Source organism: Ambystoma mexicanum, chromosome 4q, assembly GCF_040938575.1.
Source record: "Ambystoma mexicanum isolate Mex_15411 chromosome 4q, UKY_AmexF1_1, whole genome shotgun sequence".
Classification (NCBI taxonomy): Eukaryota; Metazoa; Chordata; class Amphibia; order Caudata; family Ambystomatidae; genus Ambystoma; species Ambystoma mexicanum.
In genome coordinates this window covers 246809050-246835624 of record NC_090928.1, presented here as the reverse complement: position 1 = coordinate 246835624, position 26575 = coordinate 246809050, and the positions used below count along the sequence as shown (strand labels likewise).

Here is a 26575-nt window from a genome sequence, read left to right as displayed (position 1 = left end):
GAGTGAGTACAGAGTACAGAGATTGTCAGACTAAACTCTCCTGCAAGTAGGATGGGATTTAGCAGAGGAAGTATATTCAGAATGGAATTAAATGTCTACGGAAAATGACAAAGAGTAATGAGGTTAATAGTATTGCCATATTGGATGTATATGGAGTGGAACTCTGCCGGGTGTTGATTTGATGAATTGCTATGTCACGTAGGAACGTGGCGGGGCTCCATCTTGCAACGAAGCAACAGGTTGAAGAGCGTCGCGTAGGAACGTGACGGGGCTCCGTATTGGAACTAGATAAAGTTAGTAGAAGGCTGCTTCAGAACGCGGAAGAAAGGAGTAGCTCTGAGACGAACTGGGAGGTTGCCTGAAACTGCGTAGGAACGCGGGGAAAGGCAACCGCTTCTTGCGATGAAAAGAAGAGCATCTGCAAAGAACAGAAGAAGCAAGCTCCGGAACGCAGATACAAAAAACAATCAGAAGCGCAGCTGTAAGGCATCAGCCTCGTTAAATAAGGTCAGCTGACGTGCACCTGACCAACGCAATGACGCGTACGTTGGTCATGTGACGGGAGCTCTCTCAGTAGTGTCTCCCGGCCAATTTCCATTGAGTATAGAACGGCCTGGCCGTTCTGAAGGCTGAGGATGCCGGGAAATAGGAGCGTTTGGGGTAAGTAACGGACTCTAGGGTAGCAGGCATGACAGTGAGGTGGGGTGATGCATCTCAAATCCAAATTCTTTCATCATGGAACCTGCTAAAGAATGCTGTGATGCTGCCTCAAAGCAGCGGACTGCCATAGTGATCACCCGAAGAATGTCAGCCAATAGGAGATATGGTTTATGAACCTGCTTTCTTCTACCGAATCACTTGACCATAATTTGCAAGACTCTTCATGCAGCCACCACAAGCAACAGGCACACTGAGGAATAGTCCATGAAAGTGATTCCATTTTAATGTTATCCAAATGCTGGTTGGGAAATGTTTCAAATGTATTGTGCTGAAAGTGATTTATGTTGCAATTGAACAGACCATGACCTACCGGAAACAAAGAACCTGGGAGTGCTGCACATTGGGGCATGCCACTAGCTGCAATGCCATTTCGATGGCAGGGCACTTTACAGATTACATTTAACAGAACAAATAGTATTAGCACATGGAGATCGTTATAGTCCTCTTCACAATGAATCAGAATCGTCAGAGCATAATTAATAACTACTGGTATTGACTACATTCTGACTTCAAAAGCAGACAGGAACACCATAATGCAATTTCCAGTTAAGATTTAATTCGACAAGAGACTTCCTCTATGGGAGGGATTTTTATTCACTACAACATATTATTTAACACACCAGAGATAAAGCTAAAGCATGGGCATATGCTTTCACTTTCCTATGGATAATCAGTTTACTTTTACATGATGCCTAATGCATGCACATGTTAAGCCCACTCCAGTTCAATTAAGTTTGAAATTAAAAAACATAACTTCTGAAGACATTCTTTGTTGTAAAAGTAATGCTCTTAGTTCACCACCAAAACTCGAAAACATGCATTGCTGCTACCACCATATGCTAATGGCCCTATAGACCTCAGGTGGGGTTATTATGGAAGAAAACCAGAAGGGAGCATATTACCTCGCATAGAAGAGTCCTGCACTGGCTGACAATCAAGGAGCGATTATGACCATAGTCCACAGATGTCTCCCTGGTCAGTCCCCTGCCTACCTGAAGGAACACATATCTCACTACATACCTGGCCGTTCGTTGATATCTGACTCTAAGAGTCAGATCGTTTGCCCAACGTTCAAACGCTCAAATGGACTAGGCAGATCATTCCCAGTAAAAGCCGCCCAAGCATGGAACGGACTGCCGAGGGCAATCAGATTAGAGTAACTGCCTAGCTTTTAGGAAAGCCCTGAAGACAGCCATCTTTAGATAGCAGTTGCAGTTTTCCAGGAGGATCACATGCTACCCAGCTGTCATGTTTCTGTTATGTGGTTCCTTGTCTAAATGTATGCGCCCTGATGCCTGCAGGCTTCGGCAAAATATAAATGCATAAATAAATCATTGGGATAATGGCCCTAAAGATTACATTTGGACCGTCTCTCTGTCTTTCATTTAATCTATGACTGTGTATTTTAGGGAAAGTGGCATCCTGCACCTTCGGTGGGAAGATGTGATCTTAAGCATCTACAGACACATGAAGAGATTGTGTGAGAAGGAATTAAGAGATAATGGTGCCAACTAAGGAAGCATGCCTACCATCTACGTGTGGCCCTGATGAACTCAAGAAATTGGGCATTTAACGGCATCCTCTGGGTGCTCAACGCTACACAGGAAGCACAGACCTCCCACAGCATTCACCACTGATTGCTTCCTTAATTCAAGGTGACCTAACTACGGCTCATCTATTCATTATAACCCTCAAAATTCAGGATGAATCAGCCTATTAAAAATTAAAGCAAATCAACATCAGTGAATTGATAGAGTACTGCAAATTAGCTCAATCTAACAGCCTCTAAATTACCCCATAAATTAACTTTTTTGCTTTTGTTCTTTGAAAATTGATTCAGAATATAATGTGAAAACATAGCTTACCGTACTTATCTCCATTTGGGAAAACAAAGGCGATTGTAAACACTGCAGGATCTGTTGGAAAGAGACATTTTAATGTTATTGAGATTTAAGAAACATCAAGTAATTTGGCCATAATGATCCCAGAAGTAATTCTGCAGGTTGGGCAAAGGTATGCATCACTTCAACACATGTATGTTTACAATTGGTGTAATCATTGATCAGATCGTCCTAAGCGCATGACCTCTCACCACGGCAAAAAGAATTTTGTACAAAAAACTATATTTTATCATTCTCATAAGGGATGGGTGCTTTACCCAGAGAACCTAAGTGGATTGTCTGAAAATAGTACGTAAGGCCCTTATAAAGCACTCCACAATGAAATAAAACGGGATTCCTGATCAAGAGCCTTATTTATTCCAATGTCACGTGATTCCTGTGAGGGGGTGGAGGGAGAGAGCGCACAACCATAGTTTAAAGGAAGCGCTTCTGCATTGAAGACTGATCACGACGGATACCATGATCAGCATGATGAATCAGCTTCCCTCCCTTTCTCAGTCCACTGTGACCTGGTAAAATGTATACACTCAAAAGTAAAGGCATGCAGGGGTCAATGGAATAAATAATGTACTTCATTCAGAGCTGCTTTTGTTCTGATGTGGAGTTGTTTCCAATGACTCTACATTCAACTATGCTGAGGCAGATATTTAGGTCAGGTTATGTTTGGTGGTCACCTTTGTATACTCAAATCAACTGTGAAGCAGAGTATAAATACGAGAAGACTGCAAGGAACACAGTGCAGGGACATTACAACTTGCAATTTAGGACTGTCAGATTTGCAGATTAGTTTGAAGAATTATTTTAAAGGCAACCAATTAGGACTAAGAGACCTTGAAAAGTCACAACAGAAATGTCTTGTTTTCCAGAATTAACTGAGCTGTCAACCACTGCCTGCTGCCCTTGCACATCGTTTCAAAATCTGAAATATTAATTTTGCACGTAAATTGTCTAATGGACTGTCACGTAGGACTCCTGGGCCCAAGAAAGTCCTCATGGACAAACTCTTCTTTCACGTCAATGTATTAATGTGGGGATTATGTACAAGTGTGAGCCAAATAAAATCTGAAACTAGGACTGCCACATACGAAATAAGAAACAAAATCAGGATGGTGCTCCCCCAAAATAACTGTCTCTCAGGAGTGGCCAGGCTGCCTCACTCCACTTCTCGGTTGTCGCGAAGTTACGGAACCACTCTCTTTTGTCGAATCTAGATGTGTACTTTCAAGTTCCTGTACACTGCACTAACTCTGGTAGCTGCTGCTTTGGGACTGTGGGATGGTTGCCATAGCCAGCAGGGAGAGCTACCAACTCCTCCTGATCCCCTTCTTCCAATGTGTAAGCCCTTAGGGTGTCGTTCCTCCATCTGGAGATGTCCTTTTCCTAGCCTCACCACCTTCCCGCGTCTAGTTTTCTGCTACTTCTTCCTTCCCATTACTTCCTTCTGCCAAGGCTCAACTTCAGATGTTACAAGCCGCTTCATTACCACCACCTCCTTCTGTCCACTAACGCTTCCTGACGTTACCATCTCCTTTGCTATTACCGCTACCTTCTCTGCACTCTTTCCTCCTGTGGTTGCCACTTTTGCCACCATCAATACTACCTCCTTCTGTACACGCTCCTCTCCAAATATTGCCACCTCCTCCTTATTCTACTTTACTATTGCCACCTCGACCATGCTCACCATCAGTATCAGCTCATTCTTCTGTTCACACTTCCTTCCTTCCTTCCAGATATTACTTTCTCCATAACGTTTTCCAATACAACCACCTCCTGGTGTGCAGTCTCCCCTTCAGTTACCACAACCTCCACCTTTTCCCTCTGAACACATTTTCAGCTCTCTATCCCTGCCACCTCTCCAATGTCCTCTGTCCCTCCAGCCTCTGCTCCTTCCACCACTCTCAAGTGTCCAGCCTTCTCCAAACATTAGCCAACTGTAACCCACATTGCCAAACTTAACAGCTTGGTATATAAGGAGATGCCACTTCTCCCTGCGTGGGACTCTGGGCAAGGTTATGCAACTGGGACTCCAAGTAGTTTGAGGGCTTGGACTGGTTGGCATTTTCAGCCTCACCTGGGTCCAGCTGAGGCTTTAGAGGGCACCCTTAATCACGCCTGGCGAAATTATTGGATTTCATGTCTATGTCTGGAGGGGTTGAGAGAGCTGGCTGTGGATGGAACATCTATGTATATTGCTGTTGTGCCAGTAAATACACTGGGGCCAGCAAGAGGTGTTGCCAACCTTGATTACATGTTCCCCATGCTGTTCGCAGTTGGGAATTCCAGGGTTAGCAGACCTCATTAGTGTGTCGGCAAATCTGTCTGGCGAGTCCGCTGACATGCTGGCTAAGTGCACAAACTTCACAGGATTCTTGAATGGTCTGCTCAGTGCCCCAGGATACAAAGGGCAGTCGCATCAATCTCCTCCATAGCGGTTCGGAGTACAGTGGTGGGGTCTTGGGGTATTTATCCTGAGGCAGGGTGTTTAGGGGGTTCTACGATGACTAGCTGAACGAAAATAAAGCAGCAACTCATGGATCCTTCCAATTCTGCTCTGTGGGCCATAATGGGACCTATGTTTGGGGATAAAACGTGTCGCCACATTGTGTGATCTTGGTCGACCTCCCTTTCATCTTTTATTTTATGGAGGGTGGCCTCCCTACATGCCCCCCCCCTCACTACCCCCCAAAAAGAAAAATATTGTCGCCATTTATTTAGTTAAGAAAGTAATTCACCACAAACATTGGCTTTTTCTGCGCACTGTGACAGGGGAAGGAGGAAGCCCAACCTCAACAAACTTCCAAGGTGCCAATGTGCAGGCAGGCCGTGCCCAGCCCCACCTTATCTGAACAATTGCATGCACATTATCAACAGTATTAATGTTACAAATATATTAATAGTCTCAACAACTCTGAAAATGAGCTCATCTAACAATTCATAAAGGCTTAGGGCCCTCTTGCAATCGAAATAGCAGGTTGCACTTTTCTGAATACGATTCAAACACAATCCCATGATAATACAATTTTAGATCTTTACTTTTCTTTGGATAAAATAGTTTCAAGTCCATAGGTCATACAATTCAAAGACTACCACTAGTAAAATACTTTGTTAGCAATTAAGATTATTAATACTGTGGAAAGGCCAAGGAGGTGGCCGTGTCAGCATGGGGAGAAAGCCCGTCTACATGCGAGGAGGGAGCTGAAGAGGGAGGTCCGTAGCAAGCCCTAGACCGGAGGGCAAATCCAACAAATTACGCCCCAATCCCTGTTCTCCCACTTGTGGGAGCATGTGTCTTTGCACACCCTTGTAGCCAGCCTGGCCTCGTGTTTTTCTTTAATTGCACAAAGTCCCAGTGCAGGAACACAGAACCGAGAACGCCCTCTGAAAGCACTGGCAGTAGTGCTCCGCGCTTCGCATGCCAGCGAGGGACAGACAGACGAATCGCAACAGCCACCCACGCAACATATGCTAGGAGTCCACCGGTGTCCGCGCGCAAACCCGCACTGACCCACTCAACCACCAGGTACATTGTCAAACATGTCCCGACACCGTCAGAAAGCATGGACCCCCAAACACAAACTGTTGCACTGAACGTGGTATGCCGCCGTGGAAGTTTCAGGACAAGCACTTACGGAGACAGTGGGCGGGGCTTAAAAACTTTGCAAGTGAGATCCAGTCCTGGCACCAGTGCTTTAAGTGGCATGAGAAATGTGGGAGGAGGGGGCTCTACTGCGTAGGGAGTCGCACAGCCTCAAATCCCAAGTAGCTAATTAAGCTTTAAAAGAGGAGTGACAGTGACCTGTGTAATTATAGGAGTGACCCAGAAGTGCCAATCAAGTTTACAGATGTGCAATTGAAGGGAAAACATTCTGGTTTAAAAGATTCATTTAAATATGGTTAATCTGTGTAAAAGTTTTGACCAAAATAAATATATTCCAATATGAAACAGAGCATCAAATCAAAAAGGGGTCAGCAGTGCTCCAGACAAGATTTGGAAGCAGTAGTATTTTACTCCCATTTTTGAAAGTTGGGAGTAAAATATTTTTTTAGGGAGTAAAAATGTAAATCCAATTCCCAATGGGAGTTATTTTTTATAAGCTTGTCAAAATATGTTTCAACTGGAAAACGGAAATGTTTTTGCAATAAGGATTTCTTTGCACATTCATGATGCACATTAAAAGATACATTTCCGTCTTTTGATCAGTCAGTTATAATAGTAGTTTGTCCCTGCGGTAGTACTTGCACTACTGGGCCAAATATATCAACGGAGATGCGCGATTGAAAACAGGAGCACAAGATTGAAAGGGCCTCATTACAACATGTGCGGAATGGGTTTAACGACGCCGGTAGTGGTGCCAGCGCTGTTTAAACCACTCCGCACTATTACGAGGTCCCCTCGTGGGAATCGCTCTGGGCGTGTGGTTTTAACAGACATCCATAGCGGGTCCCGTGAGGGGACCAGGGAGCTAACAACGGGCCCGTTCGTAATGGGCCCGTTGTTAGTTCCCTCCCCATTCCCACTGAGCCCTATGAGGGCTCAATGGGGAAGGACTGGGTCCGGGTTCCCTGAAGGAGGAAATACCGGGCCCTCCATACTCGGAATGGCCCGGTATTTCCCCATTCAGGGAACCCGGACCCGGACATGATTTTGGAGGCAGCCATGCCCTTATTAAGGGTATCAGGTAATATTATCCCCATATATATGGTCGCCGTAAATAATATCGCCGGGAAAAGGTTGTGGCGATATTATATGGGTGACCATATATATGGGGACAGGGGCAAAAAAAATAATTGGGGGTTGCGGGGGTGTCCCCCGCATGTTCCATGCAATAATGTTGCCACAAAAAACTGCCATTTTTCGGCGATATTTTTGCATGGCGAGATTTTTGTGGCGACATTATTACATGGAACCTTATTAAGGGCATGGTTACCTCCAAAGTCGTAATGAGGCCCAATGTGTCCGTTTGCCATTTTTTATTGGCAGTATTTTTACTCCATTTTTATTTTTTGGGAGTCTTTGCATATTTTGTAGGGAGTAAAAGTGGCCAATACACCCCTCATCTGTAGGGCTTGGGGTCAGTACGACATGCAACCCCACAGTTCTTCCTAAAGAAATCCATTATTCATATTTACTAATTAAAGGCATTCTATTGATAAAACTTTTATACAATGTGTGGCCGAATTCAAACTATTTATTTGTGTATCATTTCCCTTTACTGTTTGAAAAGTACCTACTTTTCAAATGTGTTTAACTGATGTGATTGTAAAAATGAGTGAGGCGACGTCTGCTTGCAAAGATCATTGTTGCCACTCATATTTTTAAAGAAATTTGGTGACGGAGGTCAGTTTGGAGAGCCCTGGCAGAGCTCAGGGGCCATATTTGGAGACTGGCAGGAATGAGCACTGGCCCACTTAAAGCCCTGCCTGGCACCATGTATATGTGTAAGGAAGGGGTATACGAGAACACCAGCCAACTTTTTTTTCACAAGCTGCAATCAAGCTGTGTGATTCAGTAACAACATGGATGTCTGGCGAAAGTGCCAACAAGACATCCCACAGGACATCTGGAGATTCCAAAGCCGATTCCTAAAGTATATGTGATCAATCTGGAATGGGATCAAGCATGTACAAGGAGCACAAGTCCTGAGAACCCCAATAACACTTCCAAATCAGAGTGTGTAAGGCCTCGCGCAGCACCTAGACTCAATTAAAACATCCCAGTTTACATGGAGGCTTTTTATCCGTCCAAATGAGATTCGGAAAGGGTGGGTTTTGAGGGGGGGAAAAAACCCAGGACAGGATAACTGCGCAAATTGACTTGACTTTTTTTAGCGCCATATTAAAGCGGTTCATATTTGTAGTTGACCAAAGTAACCCGTTGCCCTGCAAATTCACCCGAGGACTATCCCTCATTTGGTCTGGGATTTTGGAATGTGAATTGGTATATTGATAAACCGATATAAAAACCAGGTTGCTACCAGAATCCTAATGATAGATATGTGACCAATTAACGACAGGGGCAGTCGAACCCAGTCACAAAATCTGTATCTAGTGCGGCCTGCGTGACCATTGCTGGCGGGATACTCAGTTCCAGGAGGATAGCTCAGCGGCAATCTGCTCGCCTTGGAAGCAAGACGACACGGAGCAACACAGGTTCGATCCCCGGGTCAGCACTTAGAAACCTATGTGTATTAAGCACATTATAAATAACCTATCATAATGAGGGAACACACCTCCTGTTTGTGCTTATTTATCATATGGCAGGAATATCTACCAAATTGGTCTACTTCCTGGATAAGTAAGGTCATTTTACATGCAGGGAGTGGACACAAATGTATATCCAAGTATCAGAATATAGTGTAAAGAATATTATGGATACCTCACTGAAACCCTGCTTAAAGTCTCCTCCTAGGTGGCAAGGGGAAGGCAGACGCTTCCTGATCCCAACCCTGGGGGTGGTGTACTGTTCGAGGATCACCTGGGAGGAGACAGGGCCCAGGGAGGTGTAACGCTCACCTGGTATCCACGGGGACGTCACTCAGCCTGTTCTGACCTCTTACGACCTCGAACCCTTCCCTGGAGGCTATTCCACTGGAGACTGGGCCTGAAACACAGGATTGGTAGAGTTTAACTCCCTCTTGTCTCTGTGTGCTTGAATCCCTTCTTCCCCGAGGTCCAACCCTTCCCTTTGATCCACAGCTCACCTTGTTTTCTTGGATAGTGTGCTCTCCGTCCTGCTTTCAGCGCAGGGGCACGTTGATTGTGCGGGCTCGTTGCTGCCTAGTTACTTCACTGGCAAAAGTCTGACAGGTAAGGATAATGAGTCTTTTGAACAGTTCTCTAACTTTGTTCCTTTCCTTCCTTAGATGATGGCCGGCGTCCGGGGATGGCGGCGTGCTACTGAGATGAGTAGCGCTGAAGGTGAGTGAGCGCGATGCGCGATGCACCCCTTTCATATTTGTATTGAACTGAGTTCTTTTCCTGTGTCTTTTAGGTGCCGCAACGTTTTCAGCGTGGATGCCGGTTATGAAGAACAAATGCGGTGAGTAAGCGCGGTATGCGGCGTCTCTAGATGTTTCCACGCTAACCTGGAGTGCCTTTTCCCACTTGCACATGGATGAGAAGTTCCGGAGACAGAGTTCCCCCAGAGCGGCTGGGATTCAGGTAAGCGTTTGAAGCTCGTACAGTATTTAAAAATAACCGAAGATTTGCAGAATGCTTACTAATGCCTTTTTTCTTAGGAAGGGGCGTGCCGGGATGGGAATGACACCGCCGAAGATGCCCGCTGAACAGAAGGAGCGATGAATGATGGGCAGAAGCGCCACAAGGTAAGCCTGTTCCTAACGGTGTTCTTGTTCTTGCAGGAGCTGAGCGTAGAAGGAAGATGCAGTCCTACTGGAGACTGATCCGAACAAGGCGAGTGTCACGCTGCAGGTGCAGAAAACACAAAGCATGTTTCTCAGCCTGGGCGTGGCTTAAATAGTCTCTGGGTATCCCAGGTGTTTCTGGGCTGAACCAAACCCAAAAGACTAGACTGCACATGCAGTTCTGGGAACCGAAATATGTGGGGGCATCCATCTTGTCCCCATCAATGCACTACAAGTCCAATCCCCAATGTTATCCTATGGGAGTGAGTGAGTCTGGTGCCACAAGCGCCAAGTCTGACTCCAAGTGGGTCTTTGGAGGGATGGAGAGGCCCTTGAGGGCCATGTAGGTGAACATGGCCTGGCTCCAGCCTGACATTTTGGAGGGCTGGGGACATGAGGGTCAGGAATCATGACAGAGGTGATGGGATTTTGTGGGATGAGACAAGTATTTTTCCTCTGACCAGAAGATTCTTACCAATATATCTAAATAGGTCATGGCTTGTCATTTTAATGTCTCTCAACCTTATATTAGATCTAAGGTTGTAAACCCCAAGGCTATGAAATCAGAACAAACTATACCAAGAGAAAGATCCTTTTTGGTATCTCAAACTAAATACCTTCCTTAATCCCAAGGTTACAACGTGATGGATCACGGAAATGTTGTCTTCACTAAACAATCTTCCCCTGTAATAGCCAAATCTCATAGTCCCTCTGTTAAAGGCTTAAGGGAATTACATCTACCCTTACAAATAATTTAACAGTGGTAAAATCTAGCTTTGTTAAATGAAACTACAAGTCCCAGTATCCTAGAGGTACTGAGACACAGAAGAGGGCTGAAGAGGCATGCAGAAGTAGCAGTCGGGCAATTAAGCCTAGTAGCCATTGGACTAGTCAGGCAATTAAGGCTAATGGCCGAAACCTGAAGAGAATCATTGAACCTGTCATGCATAAAAGGCCACATCAGAAAGGAGGAGTAGAAGGATCTGAAACGAGAACTGGTAGGTTGGCTGTAGCAGTAGTAGCAGAGGAGAAGCACAAAGCTGGCTACTCACAAGAAAGTGGAAGAACGGAAGGGACACTGGAACATGGAGACAGTAGATTCACCTGCAGGTTCTGTGAGAGTCCTGTTCTCCCAAAATCTAGACAAAGTTTTCCACACGTGAGCCTGATTGCAGAGTCGTGGAAGTGCAGGAGACTAAGGCCAGAAGCCAAAGGCAAGCCTGGGGAGTGGGGGGGGGGGAGGGGAAAGGAGATCCCAAATAAAGTGACCGGACCGGAGACTCCTTTGCTGGAGAAGGGTATGGGTACCCAGCAAGCCAGAAGCAGTAGAAGTAGAAGTAGTAGAGGAAGTCAGGGAAGTAGTGAAACCTGCAAAACCAGTGTCAATGAAGCCGGTTAGTGAAGCACAGCATTCAAATACACTGTGCAAGCCTTGCCGGTAACTGTAGCCAGCTCCTAAGTGAGTTGCATATTGTTTAAAGTGAGTGAAAGCTGTTTGGTGTATCTGAAGTCCTATTGACAATGGAATTGTAGCACTTGCACATAACGTTAAAGATTAAAATTCACATGAGAAGCTAAATAATTGAAAACCCATTTTTAAACCACTTAAAGGCTATTCATGCCTAACGGAGTGGTCGCGTGTCCCTAATTAACAAGAGGGAACATACCTTGAACCATTACCGAATACCGGACATTATCTATAAACGCGTTACAAGCTACAACAAGCGAACATACATTAAAAGGAGGTTGCGTGCGCCTAATTATAATTCCCGAAGGAAGACAGAAATAATGTCTTCCTTTTTCAGTTACACAGAAATACGATTCTTTATTCAACTTTGAAACTCGAAATCCACTTAACAGAGAGGTTGCGTGTGCCTAATTGTGTTTTCACTTGAAAGACTGAAATGTATACTATATCCTGAAGTGATTAGAGCACAGGCAATTCTCAGTCGCACTGCGCCCAAGAGTGCAATAGAGGCATGTGCTGCAAGTAATTGAAGAGAGATGTGGTTATGAGCCCGATGGATTTATTTGCAAAGTAGCCTGACACGTGTTTCGAGTCTAAACCGACTCTTCATCCGAGGCTGTAAATGGGAGATGAGACCTAAGATAAATTGAATGAAGGACAGTGCCAGAAAACTCTCTCACGGCTTCGCAATTGCGGTAATGTCAGCACAGCAGGAAAAGCCAAAGTGATGTGAAAGGAAGCAGGGGCTGCTTCACGTGTCAGGCTACTTTGCAAATAAATCCATTGGACTTATAACCACATCTCTCTTCAATTACTTGCAACACATGCCTATATTGCACTCTTGGGCGCAGTGCGACTGAGAATTGCCTGTGCTCTAATTGTTTCCACAACAGTGGGTTGTACTTGGCAGTACTCCCACACCTCTCAGGCACCTGCAGCCTATGTGCACTCTTAATATTTATTCATACAAGCACTGTAGTTTTGTGACTTTTTCTGCCAAACCTGTGCTTTTTATATCCTGAAGTGACATTCTTTCCATTTAGAGTCAAAAGTGGTAAAGAGAAGAACAAACATTACCCAAGCCAAGGTTCACCCCCTTTACATAGTGAAACCAGTCTTGTTAAAAGCTAAAGATACATCCAGCTACACAGTGAAGTTGTTAACAGATAAGTGCCTTCAGAAACAAGTATATAATTGTTACCTGAAGATGAGAGAATGGCACCAAAGCTTCTGGGTAATTGTCATGCCTGCCATCCCAGGATCATCTGGCTCCTCTTTTTTTCCTAAATGCTCCTTCAGCTTTCAGAACGGCCAGGCCGTTCTATACACAAAGGAAGTTATTTGGGAAGCGCCGCTAGTACTGCGCTTGCTGATGGTGTCATTTTGGGGCTACGGTTATTATTGTGTGTTTTCTAACGTTTGCGAGCTCGGATCACCTGATCATTCATATACGTCATTACGTTGGTCAGGTGTACGTCAGCTGACTGCATTTAACGAAGCAGATTCAAATCAGCAGCGCTTCTGATCGTTATTCATTCTTTGGCGTTCTGGAGCTTGGTATCTGCCATTTCCCTCACAGACGCTGTATCCTTCAGTCTGCAATTCCTGCCTTAGCGGTTGCCTTTTCCCGCATTCCTACGCGGTACCCAGCAATTCCCTGCTCCGTTTCGTTACGGAGCCGCCAGCTGAATTACACGGGCAGCTTCATCCGCCTCCTTACAAGGCGCTCCGCAACTTCCTCCTCTGTTCCCATACAGAGCCCCCTGCTGATTTACACGGGCAGCCAAAACCAGCAAGCAGAGTCCCGTTCTCTATCTACCTCTATCTCCATCTCCATTCCAATCCTGTTTGGACTCTTTGCACACTGGCAACCTGACTTATATTAGACATCCACTCTTCCTATTACGGGTACATGACTCCTGTTTAATTCATACCCATATTGCAGGAGAGATTAGTTTTGTTGTTATAGTAAGTCCTATATCCTCCTATACTCCCAACTGGACTTTCTACTACAAAAGGGCTTACCTACCTGGAACAAGGTTATCCATCTACTTCTCCTACCTACACTGAATAGTGCACGGAACTTGATTGGACGCTATCCTGTGTGCACCAACCCGACTCTAGTGCGGCCCTCGTTCCGTCTGTGTTAGATTCCTTACTAACTCCCTTCCTTGTCATTGTTTCCTTGGATTCATCAGACATTTTTGGACTTACCTGTGGCTGTGAAAAATCCAGGTTAGTGTACATTAGATAGGCCCTGGCTGCCCTCTTGAATATAATATTGTCCTAATATAGTTCCTATCAACAGCCTGGTGAATCTTGGTTCACTCACGCCCTTCCCACTAATAGCTCTCTTTGGCTGTAGATTTATTCTAGTCAGAGAGTAACATTAGTTAGAAGGTTTCTCTTGACAGAACTTCGTTCTACTTCTGACATTAGTTGATTGGGAGAAGACTCTGAGTGTATCCTTTGCGGCTACCAGTCTGTATCCTTTGAATAGAATCTGAGGCATATCATTCTGTATCCTTTGCGTTTCATTGTCATAAAACCTGAGTTATAACAGTAATTACTTGGGCTAATAACTGGCTGAAAGGTGTAAGTAAGCTGAGGAGGGGGCTAATTGCTTGTGAAGGATATTGAGAAGTAAAATACAACTTGTGGTGTTTAAGACTTCTGAAGCTAGAAAGAAGGGAGTTTTATGGCTAGAAGCAGGTCGTTTTCATGGCAGTCAGACAGACTTAGAAAGCAAAGAGGCTGCCCCTTTTTGAGAAAGTCATTACAAGGAAGAGTACCTTGCCTACCCGAAGAAGGTTGAAGTGTCTTGTCAAAGTCTGACTAACAATTCAAAAGTATGGAGCAGTAGTAGTAATATTTGAATTGTGGTTGTATATTAAGTCGTCATGAGATGTCACATTGAAGTGGTTTGAAGCAGTAACAATGTGGAACAAAGGTGACTGTTATCAGAGTACCAACAGTCGAAGTGTGGTTGTTAAAAATAGAAGCAGCAGTCCAGATAAAGTAAGAGACAACCTATTATAACCAGGATTACCATTAATGCCATTTAATTTTCTGGAAATTGAAAGGGAATCTTTTCATCCAGCAAAAAAAAGAGTTGTGAACAGTGGATTTTTGTTCGATACATTTTCTTTCACTTTGACCTTCCAAGAGCTGGTTCAAAACCTTTATTTTGTTTTGCTGAACATTTTGGAGATTGATGCTGAATTCTGGGGAAGGGATGTTACCCGGGACAAGGGAAGGCCATCCAGAAATTGTTTATTATATTATAATTTTCTTTGTATATGTGTTTATTGCGCGAGCCAGTTTTCCCATGCTAGAGAATGTTCCCTTAGTCTTTAGACTAGGTAGAGAATTCCTCTATAGAGTAGGGCAAGCAAGGTATTTTCTTTATATCATTTCTTTAATAAAATGGCATATTTTGAGAAATCTACAAGCAGTGGTCTGCCTCACGTTACTGACCCCTCACAATAGCGAGAGAAGTAGTTTGTGGGAACAAGCGGAAAGTCCCCGGTAACATCACAGGACTTTCTCTGCCCTGAGAATAGTAATCGAGAGAACTCCAAACACCAATTTTTCAAATCTTTTCAAAGTTGTATATTCACCTTCGTCATCATTTTTAAGTGTACACTTCACATTATCTACGTTTTTATTTTTAATTTAGGAGTTCTTCTGCCCATGGCCTCATCCCTTTTATTTGTGTGTTCTTCCCGTCACACTACTTTCTATTCTGGGCCCTACTGAACTCAACTCCCCAGCATGCACTGGGTTGTGAGACTTTACACATTATGAAGCTGAAGTCTAGCTGTATGCCCGTTTGTGGCAATTTGGATGGCCACTAGCGTTGCATCTTTATCTTTCTGCCAGGATAGATGGGGATACCACAAGGTTACCTCCCACGCAGTGGCTAAGTAATCCTACTTTCTCTTCGACCTTTACTGAATTCAAACTTTTAAACCAGAAAGCAATAAAAACACATTGTGTATAAGCACATTACAAAAACCCAAGAAATAAATGTCCCTCCCCCTAGACCGTGTTGAAAATATGTTCATAAAATATTGTCAACTCTAGTTCCTAGCAACATCACCATCTCTACAGGCTGGGCTCTGGACCTTCCAACCCATCAACTAATTATTTCAAAAGTAAACAAAGCTTCAGCCAAAAGTGTCCCAGATCTTCCAGCACCTGTAAAGTGCACACTACTTCATGTGGGATCGGTCGTAGCACCTGCCACTGTCAAGGAGTTCCCCCCCTTCTCAACTGAGTTCGATCTTTGCTGGATTTCTTGATCGATGCCTTCTTGCGGACTGATCGAGTCTTGAATAAGGCTGCACGAGTCTCTTCCGACTCCAGCGTGCGCTCAAAGTTCCGGGATGCAAGGATCCAGGAATCCGGGAATTTAACAGAGTGCGCTACTAGCACACGTGTCCAGGAATCAAGAAAGGAAGGAAAGGGACTAGGAATGGGGTAGGCTGGAATAAGCAAGGGAACAATACCGCGAGCTACAGAGCACACGTCTGGTCGCTACTTCGCAATAGCATTGAGAAGCGCAGAGCCGCGGGAGGCGTGGTCTATAAATAGAACACGCTACATCCAAGGTGTAGAGCGAGGAAGGTGTTTCACAGTGGACGGCCATGTTGGAAGTACAAGGGAGTGTAAGCCCTGTTGAGACAAGGACCAGGAAGTCCAAAAGGGGCGTGTTCTGTAGTTCATGACAGCATGCCTCCTTCGAAGACCCGTTCCTCCGGGTTTGCCCGGGTGTATAAGGTGAAATCTTCTGTGTAGTCGAGGGGCCTTGAGATAAGAAAGTGGTAACCAGGTTCTTTCACTAGGAGGATATCCTTTCCTTTCAATCAGGTATTGAAGCTGACCCTGTTTATACCTGGAGTCACATATTCGGGATACTTCATATTCCAATTGGTTGTCGACCAGCGGAGGAGGTCGGCAGGATTTCCGGGAGGATTGGGTGTAGGATTTTAATAAGGATGTGTGAAATACTGGGTGAATTTTCTTCCAGGAGTCTGGTAGTCTGATCCGGTATGAAACTGGATTGATAATTTCCTTGATGGCAAATCGACCATAGTACCAAGGGGCCAACTTGTTTGGCCGTAGATGTCGGGTAGTAATTTCGAGGACAACCAGACTTGATCACCGATTGCATAAGGAGGACCTGGTCTTCTTTTGAAATCCGCATACCTCTTAGTCTGTGTTCTGGCCCTCTCTAAGTTTTCTTTGGCCTCCTGGTGTACGTTGATGAGGGTTTCTATCCAGGAGTCGACAGTAGGTACTGGTGTAGGATGAGGGAGAACAGAGAGTAGAACCGATGGATGGAAACCTTGGCTACAATAAAAGGGACTGGTCTTAAGTGCTGAATGATCGGAATTGTTGTAGGCGAATTCAGCCACGGGTATCAGGAGCGACCAGTCATCCTGAACCTTGGTGGCGAAACATCAAAGATACTGCTCCAGGGTCTGATTAGCACGTTCTGTGGCCCCGTTGGTTTGGGGATGATAACCGGAAGAGAGGGCGCGTTCGATTCCCAAAATGCGACAGAGATGTTTCCAGAATTGGGAGACGTATTGAGGTCCTCGATCAGATATGATCTTGGAAGGAAGTCCATGTAAACGGAATATGTGTTCCAGGAAGATTCCAGCAAGCTCTGACGAAGATGGCAGCTTACACAGGGGTGTAAAATGAGCCATATGAGTGAACAAGTCTATGGTAACCATGATGGTTGTGTATCCTCGGGAAGGTGGTAATTCCACAATGAAGTCTGTAGCAATGAATTCCCATGGCCTTTTTGGCAGTGTAGGTTGCAGTAGAAGACCCGCCGGTCTCTTGTTATCATGTTTATTTTGACTGCAGACAGTACAAGCTTTGATGTACTGCTGTACGTTGGTCTTCATTCCAGGCCACCAAAACTGTCTTTGTATAAAACGGATGGTGTTGGTTATGCCACGATGTCTGGAGTGAAGGGTATCATGACAGAGGTTTATTATTCTTTGTTGTAATTTCTGTGTAGGAATGACCAGTGCATTGTCCTTGAAAAAATATCCTTCCTTAACTCTTAGGTTCCATGGATTCTTCCTTGAAATATCCTTCCAGAGGTCAGAGGACTGGGTTTGCACTCAAATTTCTTCCAGGAGGTTGACTGCTTGAGCTACAAAGATCGTGTGGGGAAACATCTTAGGATAGGCCTTGTCTTCAGTGGTTACATAGTCAGGATGTCGAGATAAGGCGTCAGCAATCATGTTTTGTGATCCGGGAACACGAGTGATTTGGATTTTTGGTACTGGGCAAAGAAATAGGCCCAACGCGCCGGACGACTGTTCCTGCACTCCAACGACTGTAGAATTTGAAGATTCCGATGGTCCGTGCAGACCTGAACTGGATATCTAGCACCCAGGAGTAGATGTCGCCATTCAGTGAAGGCTTGGCGGATGGCAAACAGTTCCTTTTCCAGGACAGAACAGTGCGTCTCACTGGGAGTCAGGGTTCGTGAGAGGTAAGCAATGGGGTGTTCCAGTTTATCCTCAAGTTCCTGCTTCAAGACCGCTCTTATGGCGTAGTTAGAGGCATCCGTTTCCACTAGGAATGGCCGATTTATGTCGGGTTGGGCCAAGATGGGGGCTTGCGTGGACTCTGTCTTTAAACGTTGGAATGCCTTATCTTGCGGTGTAGACCAGAGAAAAGGGGTGTCTTTCTTCAAGAGGGCAACGATCGGCTGAACGATCTCGGAAAAGGTAGAAATGAACTTCCGTTAGAAGTTGGCAAGCCCCAGGAAGGAATTAACTTGTTTCACGGACGTGGGAGCGGGCCATGCCAGTATAGCCTTTACCTTTGAAGGGTCCATACCAATTCCTTCTGGGCTAAGGATGAATCCTAGGTAGTGAACAGAAGTAACATGAAACAAGCATTTTTCGGGTTTGGCTAAAAGTTTGTGTTCACTGAGTCGTTGTAATACTGCCTTTACATGTTCTTCATGCTTTAGGGGATCCTTGGAAAAGATCAATATGTCATCCAGATAGACAATGACGAACATGTCAGAAAACACCCTATCCATAAAACGTTGAAAAACTGCGGGGGCATTAGCTAGTCCAAAGGGCATGACTAGATCTTCATAGTGACCAAAGGGTGTTCTAAAGGCTGTTTTCCATTCATCTCCTTCCCGGACACGGATTAAATGATAGGCACCCCGGAGATCCAACTTCGTGAATATTACAGTGCCTCTCACAGCTTCCAGGATATCCGAGATCAGGGGCAGTGGGTACCGATCTTTGAGGGTGCATAGATTTAAGCCACGATAGTCGAGGCAAGGTCCGAGTTCCTTGGTGTCCTTCTTGGGAACAAAGAACAACGAAGCACCCGCTGGAGATTTTTAAAGGTCTTATGGTACCGTTTTCAAGGTTGGTATCCAGGTAATCTCGGAGGGCCTTTTTCTCTGGTTCGGAAAGGATGAACATTCTGCTGAAGGGAATCACTGCTGAGGGATCTGTACCTATAGTCTTCAGGTCTGTGAGGGGGTAAGGCCTGGACTATGGCAGTTGAAAATACATCAGCATATCCCTGATAGGCCTCTGGGACTTGTATGATATTGGAAACCAGGAGTGGTGTTTGCTGGTCTCTTAGTGGTTCTTTAGGGGGTGTCGAGGAGGGATCCAGGAATAGTCAGTGGGACATACAACACTCTGAGGCTAGGAATAGTGATCCTGCTGTCCAATTGATATACGGATTGTGCTTCTGTAACCAGGGCATACCCAATACCATGGGGTAATGAGCTGACTTAATGATGTCAAATGTATGCCGCTCTTGGTGATGGTTTATGGAAAGCTGGATCTCTTTTGTCTGCAGGCATATGGGTCGTGAAGTGAGGGGTCTTCCGTCGTTTGCTTCCACCGCCTGCATGGTGCTTCGTGTCTCGTACGGAATATGATGACTAACAACCCAGTCTTGATCAATGAAAATTCCCATAGCTCCGCAGTCTACCAAGGCCAGAATGGGATAGGTCTTATTCTTGGAGGGTGACAGGAAGGCCTGTAGTATCACCAAATTATTTTGTCCAGGAGAGTTCAAGGATGGAATTGATGTGGAGCAAACATCTCTCTCCCGAAGCTCTGCTCCATCTAGGATCGGGAGCTGGCGTTTCCTGAACGCCGAGGAGGGGCTAGAGGACACTCCCTAACCAAGTGTTTGTCTGAGGCACAATACATGCACAACCCCGTATGAATCCTTCTCATTCTTTCTTGCGGGGATATAGGTCCACGGAAGGCTCCTATCTGCATGGGTTCTGGTTCAGAGACTGAGCCTGGGTTTGTGTCTGTCTTGGTGGTACTCTCAAAGGACCGTTCCGGAGGAATACCTCTGGATTTCTTCTGCTCTGCCTTCCTTTCCTGGATACGGAAATCTATTTGCATGGCAAGGTCCATTAGTGCCTGGAATGAGTTTGGGGGAGCCACTCTGGCCAACTCATCCTTAATCTCCTCATTCAGTCCTCTCCTGAAAAGGGTAAAACTCGCCTCGGGGGACCAATCAGCTTCCTTGACTAATTGCTTGAATCGGGTAACATAGGTGAGCATATCCTGGGATCTTTGCTGAAAGTCTAACAGGCGTTCCTGGGCACTATAGACCTGCTCCGGACGGGTCAAACATGGTCTTAAGGGCTTGTATGAAGCCATCATAGTCATCTAGGAGAGCATCGCTGGAAGTAATGAGGGGTGTAGCCCAGGTTAAGGCATTTCCTGAGAGGTGGGAAATTATGAACCCCACCTTAGCCTTGGGAGTTGAAAAGTAGTAGGGCTTAAAGGTAAAATGGACCAAACATGAATCCATGAATCCACAAAGGGTTTTTGCCGACCCATCGTATTTGTCCACTATGCCGCCCAGCAACACACTTTCTTTTGTGGCAGAATTACAGGATAGAACTAATTGTTCTAATTGTTGGACGGCCGCTTCCATGTCCATATCGAGTTCGGTCGGTTGGCGTCTCAAACTGTCAAGGAGTTCCCCCCCTTCTCACCTGAGTTCGATCTTTGCTGGATTTCTTGATCGATGCCTTCTTGCGGACTGATCGAGTCTTGAATAAGGCTGCACGAGTCTCTTCTGACTCCAGCATGCATTCAAAGTTCTGGGATGCAAGGATCCAGGAATCCGGGAAATTAACAGAGTGCGCTACTAGCACACGAGTCCAGGAATCAAGAAAGGAAGGAAAGGGACTAGAAATGGGGTAGGCTGGAATAAGCAAGGGAACAAAACCGTGAGCTACGGAGCACACGTCTGGTCGCTGCTTCGCAATAGCATTGAGAAGCGCAGAGCCGCGGTCTATAAATAGAACACGCTACGTCCAAGGTGTAGAGCGAGGAAGGTGTTTCACAGTGGACGGCCATGTTGGAAGTACAAGGGAGTGTAAGCCCTGTTGAGACAAGGACCAGGAAGTCCAAAAGGGGCGTGTTCTGTAGTTCATGACAGCCACTTTATCAACCATTCTGAATTTACCTAAAGGTATCCCAATTCAGCACATTAGAACTGAATTGGAAATTGCCTCACCTGGCCACAAATAAGTACACAACTCAGTAGTGTGAGGGGTCAGAAATGTATGGCGCAGCACGTTGTGAAGTTTTCTCAACAAATGCCAGTTTATTATGTTATAAGGTTGGATGAACGCCTCATTATCCCTACCCTGACCAGGATTTCCCTTCCTCAAATAAACTAAAGAAAACACTCTAACAAAGGATATCTGTCCCTCACACTTTTACATATAACAAATAAAAAAGGATTCACAATGTAACCAAAGTGTCTCCTCATACCCTCGGTGAACTCCCCTTCCCCAGGTTTAAATGTGATTCTGCTTCACAGTTCAAGAAAAGAACACCAGGAAATCCTGGTATGCAACAAAGTTCCAATACAGTTCGATGCAACTTCAATTTGTCAACAGAAAGTTCCAACAGAGAAGATAGAAGGCTCTTCTTCCTTGAATAAGTTCTCAGTTTCTCTATAGCAACAAGGATTGTCTTGATCAGGATGATTTGCCACTCTGACAACTCCAAGAAATACAGCTTCTCTGTAACAGCCTTGCACGGCTCTTCCTTGGCACCACAAACAAAATAAAATGTCTCTGCCAGGACCAGCTTGTAGCACTTCTTCAACTACCACCTGGCCTACTTTCATGCCAGACCTACAATCACTAAAGGATTGCCATCCAGGTATATTCCCCTGCCTGAACAGCGTTTCACAACAACAAGTGATTTTGTAGTCAATGTCAACTGACAAGAGGTTTACAACAGCTTCACAGCAGTCAACAAATTGCAGCTTCAAAACTTAACAACTTCTCAGGGAAAGCAAGATTCACATTTGGTGCTCTTTCTGTAAATGATGCTCCTCTCCTTCTGGATATCTTTTCCCAGAAGGGTAGCATTTTGCCACTCTTGTTTCCCCACTACACAAGCAACCAAAGAGTGACTGCCTCTCCCCTGGATTTGACAATGTGTGTTTGTCCCATCTTGTACCATATGTTGTATATAATATGGGCAACAGGTTTCAGAGTTTAAAGACCTTGCATTAGCCCCCTTCTGCTGTTGGCAATATTGGCTAGATTGTGTTTGCCTTGGTTTCAGTTTCTCTTGGCTCGGGCAATGCTTATTGAAATTAACTCTCAACAAAGTCGCCCCCTCGGGTTGCTGGGTTTTCCACAGACTCACACTTTTAAGATAACAGTCATTTGGTTTTCATATAATAGGTTTTTGCTGATTTTCCCTATTTCGGTATTCAGAATGAACTTGGAAATCACTTTTCACACGCCAGTGCTGCTTCGCAATAGTTTGGTATTCAAAACTGTTCTCTGCACTACTTTTTCTTCTATGCGAACGTTGCTCACTCGTCAAATGCTTACTTTCAAGAGCGCTCCGAAGTCACAGACAGCTTGTGAACTCACTGGGTAGGACGTGCACCTCTGTTCCCCTCGCCGCTCACAGGACTTATGCTACTGTGGCTCCTCGCGACCCGGCAAACTGCTTCAGTTAGTCCACCTTCACCCACTCCACCTACACTTGGAGATCCTCTTGCTCATGGGGCACTCTGGGCCATGCCAACCACTGGAGACAGCACTGAGGCCCTCAAATGCACGCCAGCCACTGAAAAACAGCCTCCAGCATTTTCCCGCTGTGCAGCCTCTGCAGAACAGGTCACAGGGGGGCAAGCTTTCCTCCAACACGCTTCCCGCTGTGCGACCTCTGCACTTCACATTTCTGGAGACACAGATCCTCTCAGGACCGGCAGCACAGCAGTATGGAGAGACCACCCGCAGGAATCCAACCCATCAGCACACGGTTTACAATCATATGCACCTGTGAGCCAGCAGGGAGACACAGAGCCCAAGGGCAAAGAAACAGAAAGCTTATGTGGCTGCCTGACAACCCACACACTCCACTACGCAGCACTAGGGCACACTGAAGCTGAACAGCTGAGTCTGACATTTTCCATCAAAGACACAGAGCAGTGTTCGCCTTAGAAAACGTCCTCTTACCTTGAGGATTGCTGCACGGTGGCACCCTAACACGAACTTAGACACTCTACAACATGGCTGCCATTGTTGAAGCACAGCTGCCCTGCACTGCAAAAAGGGGCAGGCAAATCCAATGTTTGTAACAGCTTCTGGGTGAGAAAGACATGTTCAGATTGGTCAGGGCTATCAGGGCTAGTAAATCAATTGGAGAAGGAGGGGGATAATAAGAAAGGTAAAGGACATGCTGGGTTGTTCGGGTGAGGTCCGAGGAGGAGGCAGACCAAGAGACCAGCAGTAGGAAGGTGGTGGACTGGAGTGTGGAAACAAATTGAAGAAAAATGTGGTGAGTGGGAATCTTAGAGGGAGTATAGAAGGCGAGGGGAAGGTGATAGCGACCGTAAAAGGAGGGTGACCAAATAGAAAGGGGGTGGAGTAGTAGAGAGGAGGAGGGAGTAGTAGTAGCGGGAAGGAGGAGGGAGTTATAACATTCAGTTGTGCAGGTAGGTAGTGGGAGAGAGACCTTTAAAAGGACAGAAGAGAAAGATTTAGGTAGAAGGAAAGGAGGTGGGTGGAGTTGGATGCAAGAGAGTAGCAAGGGGAGAATAGGTCAAAGACAGGGAGTGGAAATCAGGGTGTGAGAAAGAATCTTGAGTCGTGCAGAGTGTCTGAAAGATACATTCCCTAAATCTCTTTTAGTTACTAACAACCTTGGTAGTGTAGGGCTAATTTCGAAAGATCCGGAGGAAGCTTAGATAGAGTAGGCAAGTCCCTTTAGGCTCTCGCTAACAACAATCCTGCGACTAGAGAGTAGGGGTCAATATTCTTTGTATACTAACCCAGGGACTATGGACACCTGGTTTAGGGTGGAAAACGCTAGATTGAGATGAAAGAGTGAGGGGAAAGCCCTAGCCCCCGCCCAAAAATACCCTGAAACAAAAACCAATAAAAACCCTTGAGCAGTCTATGGGATTTGGAGTATTCTTTGAGCCATCTGTGACATAACATGCTCTATACTGGGTTTGAAATTGCTAGGAGCTATTTAGCTCCTACTTCTACCCTAGGGGAGACTGGTTATCTCCTTGGATGCTATAAAAGCATTCGACTCCATATATTGGGAATGGCTGATCGCTACGCTGGGACAATTTGGGCTGGGAGAACATTTTATAAGGTGTATTAAAATGCTCTATGAAGCACCGGTAGCGAGAGTAAAAACAGGGAGGGAGGGGGGTCGCCTTTATGGGATATCCAAAGAGGCACCAGGCAGGGTTGCCCACCGTCACCAATGCTCTATATATTGGGCTTGGAGCCAATGGCCATATATATTAGAAAGCAATGCTTTGATCCGAGCATAAGAGTGGGAGGAGAATATCATGTTGTATCTCTATACGCGGATGATGTACTACTTTATCTAAGAGATCCACACCTCAATGTACCAGTGATCTTGGAGGTGTTACAGAACTTTGAGTGGGTACTTGGGATCCACTTCAGTACCAAAATTCCTTGCATATTCCCACTAGCGGGGCTGTTAAAGGAGAGTGTGGAGAATCTTCCAGAGGTCGGGCTCCAGTGGCAAAGGCATATGTTGAGGCATTTGGGAGTAAATATCTGGCACAAACCAGAACAGATGCCTGGGGACAACACAATGCTAGTGGTACAGGGAATTAGGAACTCTATGACGTTCTGGGCTAGACTGCCACTGTCGGTCATGGGCAGGGTGGCCGTCGTCAAAATGCTAGTTCTCCCAAGGTTCCTGTATTATTTCCATAATGTCCACTACTACATATTGACCTCTTTTTCGCCTGATGGAAAAGCTACTGAGGGAACTACTGTGAGGTCCTGCCAGACAGATTGTCCTTGAACACACTCACGCTGCCATATAAAGCAGGGGGGGTCCAATCGCCGGACCTTGAAAGATATTTCCTAGCTGCGCAACTTAGCTTTGTGGCCAAGTGGTTGGCAGACGAGGCTACCTCGGAAACAAGAATACTTCAACAGCTAGTAGCACCAGCGCACCTAAAGGAGGTGCTATGGGTACCACTGAGGTGTCTCAGGGAGTCACCAATGATTGTGCAGCTAGGTAGGAAGGTCTGTCGCAGAGCCTTGAAATTAATGGGGCAGGACCACCCTTACTCACCTGATACCCCGATCGCTGCAGATGTATGTGCAACTGGAGCAGACATTGCAAGAACCAGACTATGGGAAAGACACAGCATTTACACCTGGGGAGACATATATGAGGGGGTTCTTTCAGGGAATTCGATGCCGTGTGGAGGGAAAGGAGGGATTACCCAGGGGCCAGTTCCTTTGGTACCAGAGGATTAGGAGGGTGGCGAGGAACATCTGGAAAAGTTGGCCAGAGGAGCTGGAAGCGGTGCACATGTTGAATTTGCTTCACACCCTAGGGGACTATTGGAAGCCGGTGTCCACACTCTACGGCCAGCTTGAAGATGGACCAAACCCTAGAAGCGCCACGATGAAGCAGGGGTGGGCAATGGACCCGGGCATTAGCATAATGGAGAAAGAGTGGGCGAGGATACTGGAATACCCCCGGGAAGTGTCCAGGAATGCTAGGTTTAGACTGCTCCAGCTAAATGTCCTTTACAAGACATATGACACCAAGCAGAATAGCCAGATTCAGTAATGCTACGGGCCCACTGTGCCCCTGGTGTAAGTCGGAAGGCGCATGCATGATGCACATGTTCTGGGAGTGTTTGAAGACATGTGGCTTCTGGCACAAGACAGAACAAGCGTGTAGAAAGGCTGGGGTGATGAGATACGAGTGGACGCTGAAGGGAGGCTTGTTGGGTGCTTACCCGAGAGTTAGAAAATGTAGGCACCTCATCAACAATCATGGACATGGTATGTGTGCTGGACAAGAGGGCCATTGCAATGCCGTGGAAAAAGCCTGGGGGCCCGCAATATGCCAGATGGTATGGTGAACTAGAGAACTGGACGGGGGCTGAAACCAGAGTATGGGGTGAAGGTGTGACTAGGGCAGGTGGCGAGGCGAGCCCTGCATACGAGGCCTGGAAGACACTGGTCTGTGACCATCACTAAGGCAAAGAATTTAGTAAATATGCTAACTGAAAGTTCATCATTCCTGCCTCATGACACCTGGTAAATCTACTAAGCTTGCCCGCAGAAAGAGGGAAAGGAATATTCATGTTCAACATACTACAGTACAACTAGTAAGTGTAAGGTAGATCGTTCTTTTCCACAGGGTAGCCTAATCCCACAGCTGGACACTCGCCCCTTAACTCAAGACACACTCTCACCACCAAACCTCAAGGCTGGACCTCGCCGCTTTACTATACGACTGGACATCGGCCACCTAATAGGCTTCATACCCTTCAAAACGCATAAGGTCAAAGAGACTACCCCACTACAAAGCCTCCGACATGGATGGGTACAAGCTGAAGCCAGGAAAAAGAAAAAAAAAAAAACCAGGAACCTATGGGCACACATCAGGTTTCATTCACTCCATTCAAAACCGAGGCTTAACCTTGCTGGCTAAACTTAAGTTAACAGAAAAGTGGAAGACACAAACAACAACCCGTACTGTCCCAATGTAGGCATGGTGTTGTAGTGATCCGGTGTTCATTAGAGGAAC

The 26575-nt window shown here is 45.8% G+C and overlaps 1 protein-coding gene across 2 annotated transcripts in view; it reads right to left on the bottom strand.

Annotated features, from left to right (window-relative positions):
* Nucleotides 1–26575, bottom strand: part of MORN2 (MORN repeat containing 2) — a 110868-nt gene that overhangs the window by 71223 nt on the left and 13070 nt on the right. For both annotated transcript variants that reach the window (XM_069607795.1, XM_069607796.1), the window contains one exon: nt 2586–2636. In XM_069607795.1, the coding sequence (XP_069463896.1) occupies nt 2586–2636 (51 nt within the window). The remainder of the gene's footprint in view (nt 1–2585; nt 2637–26575) is intronic.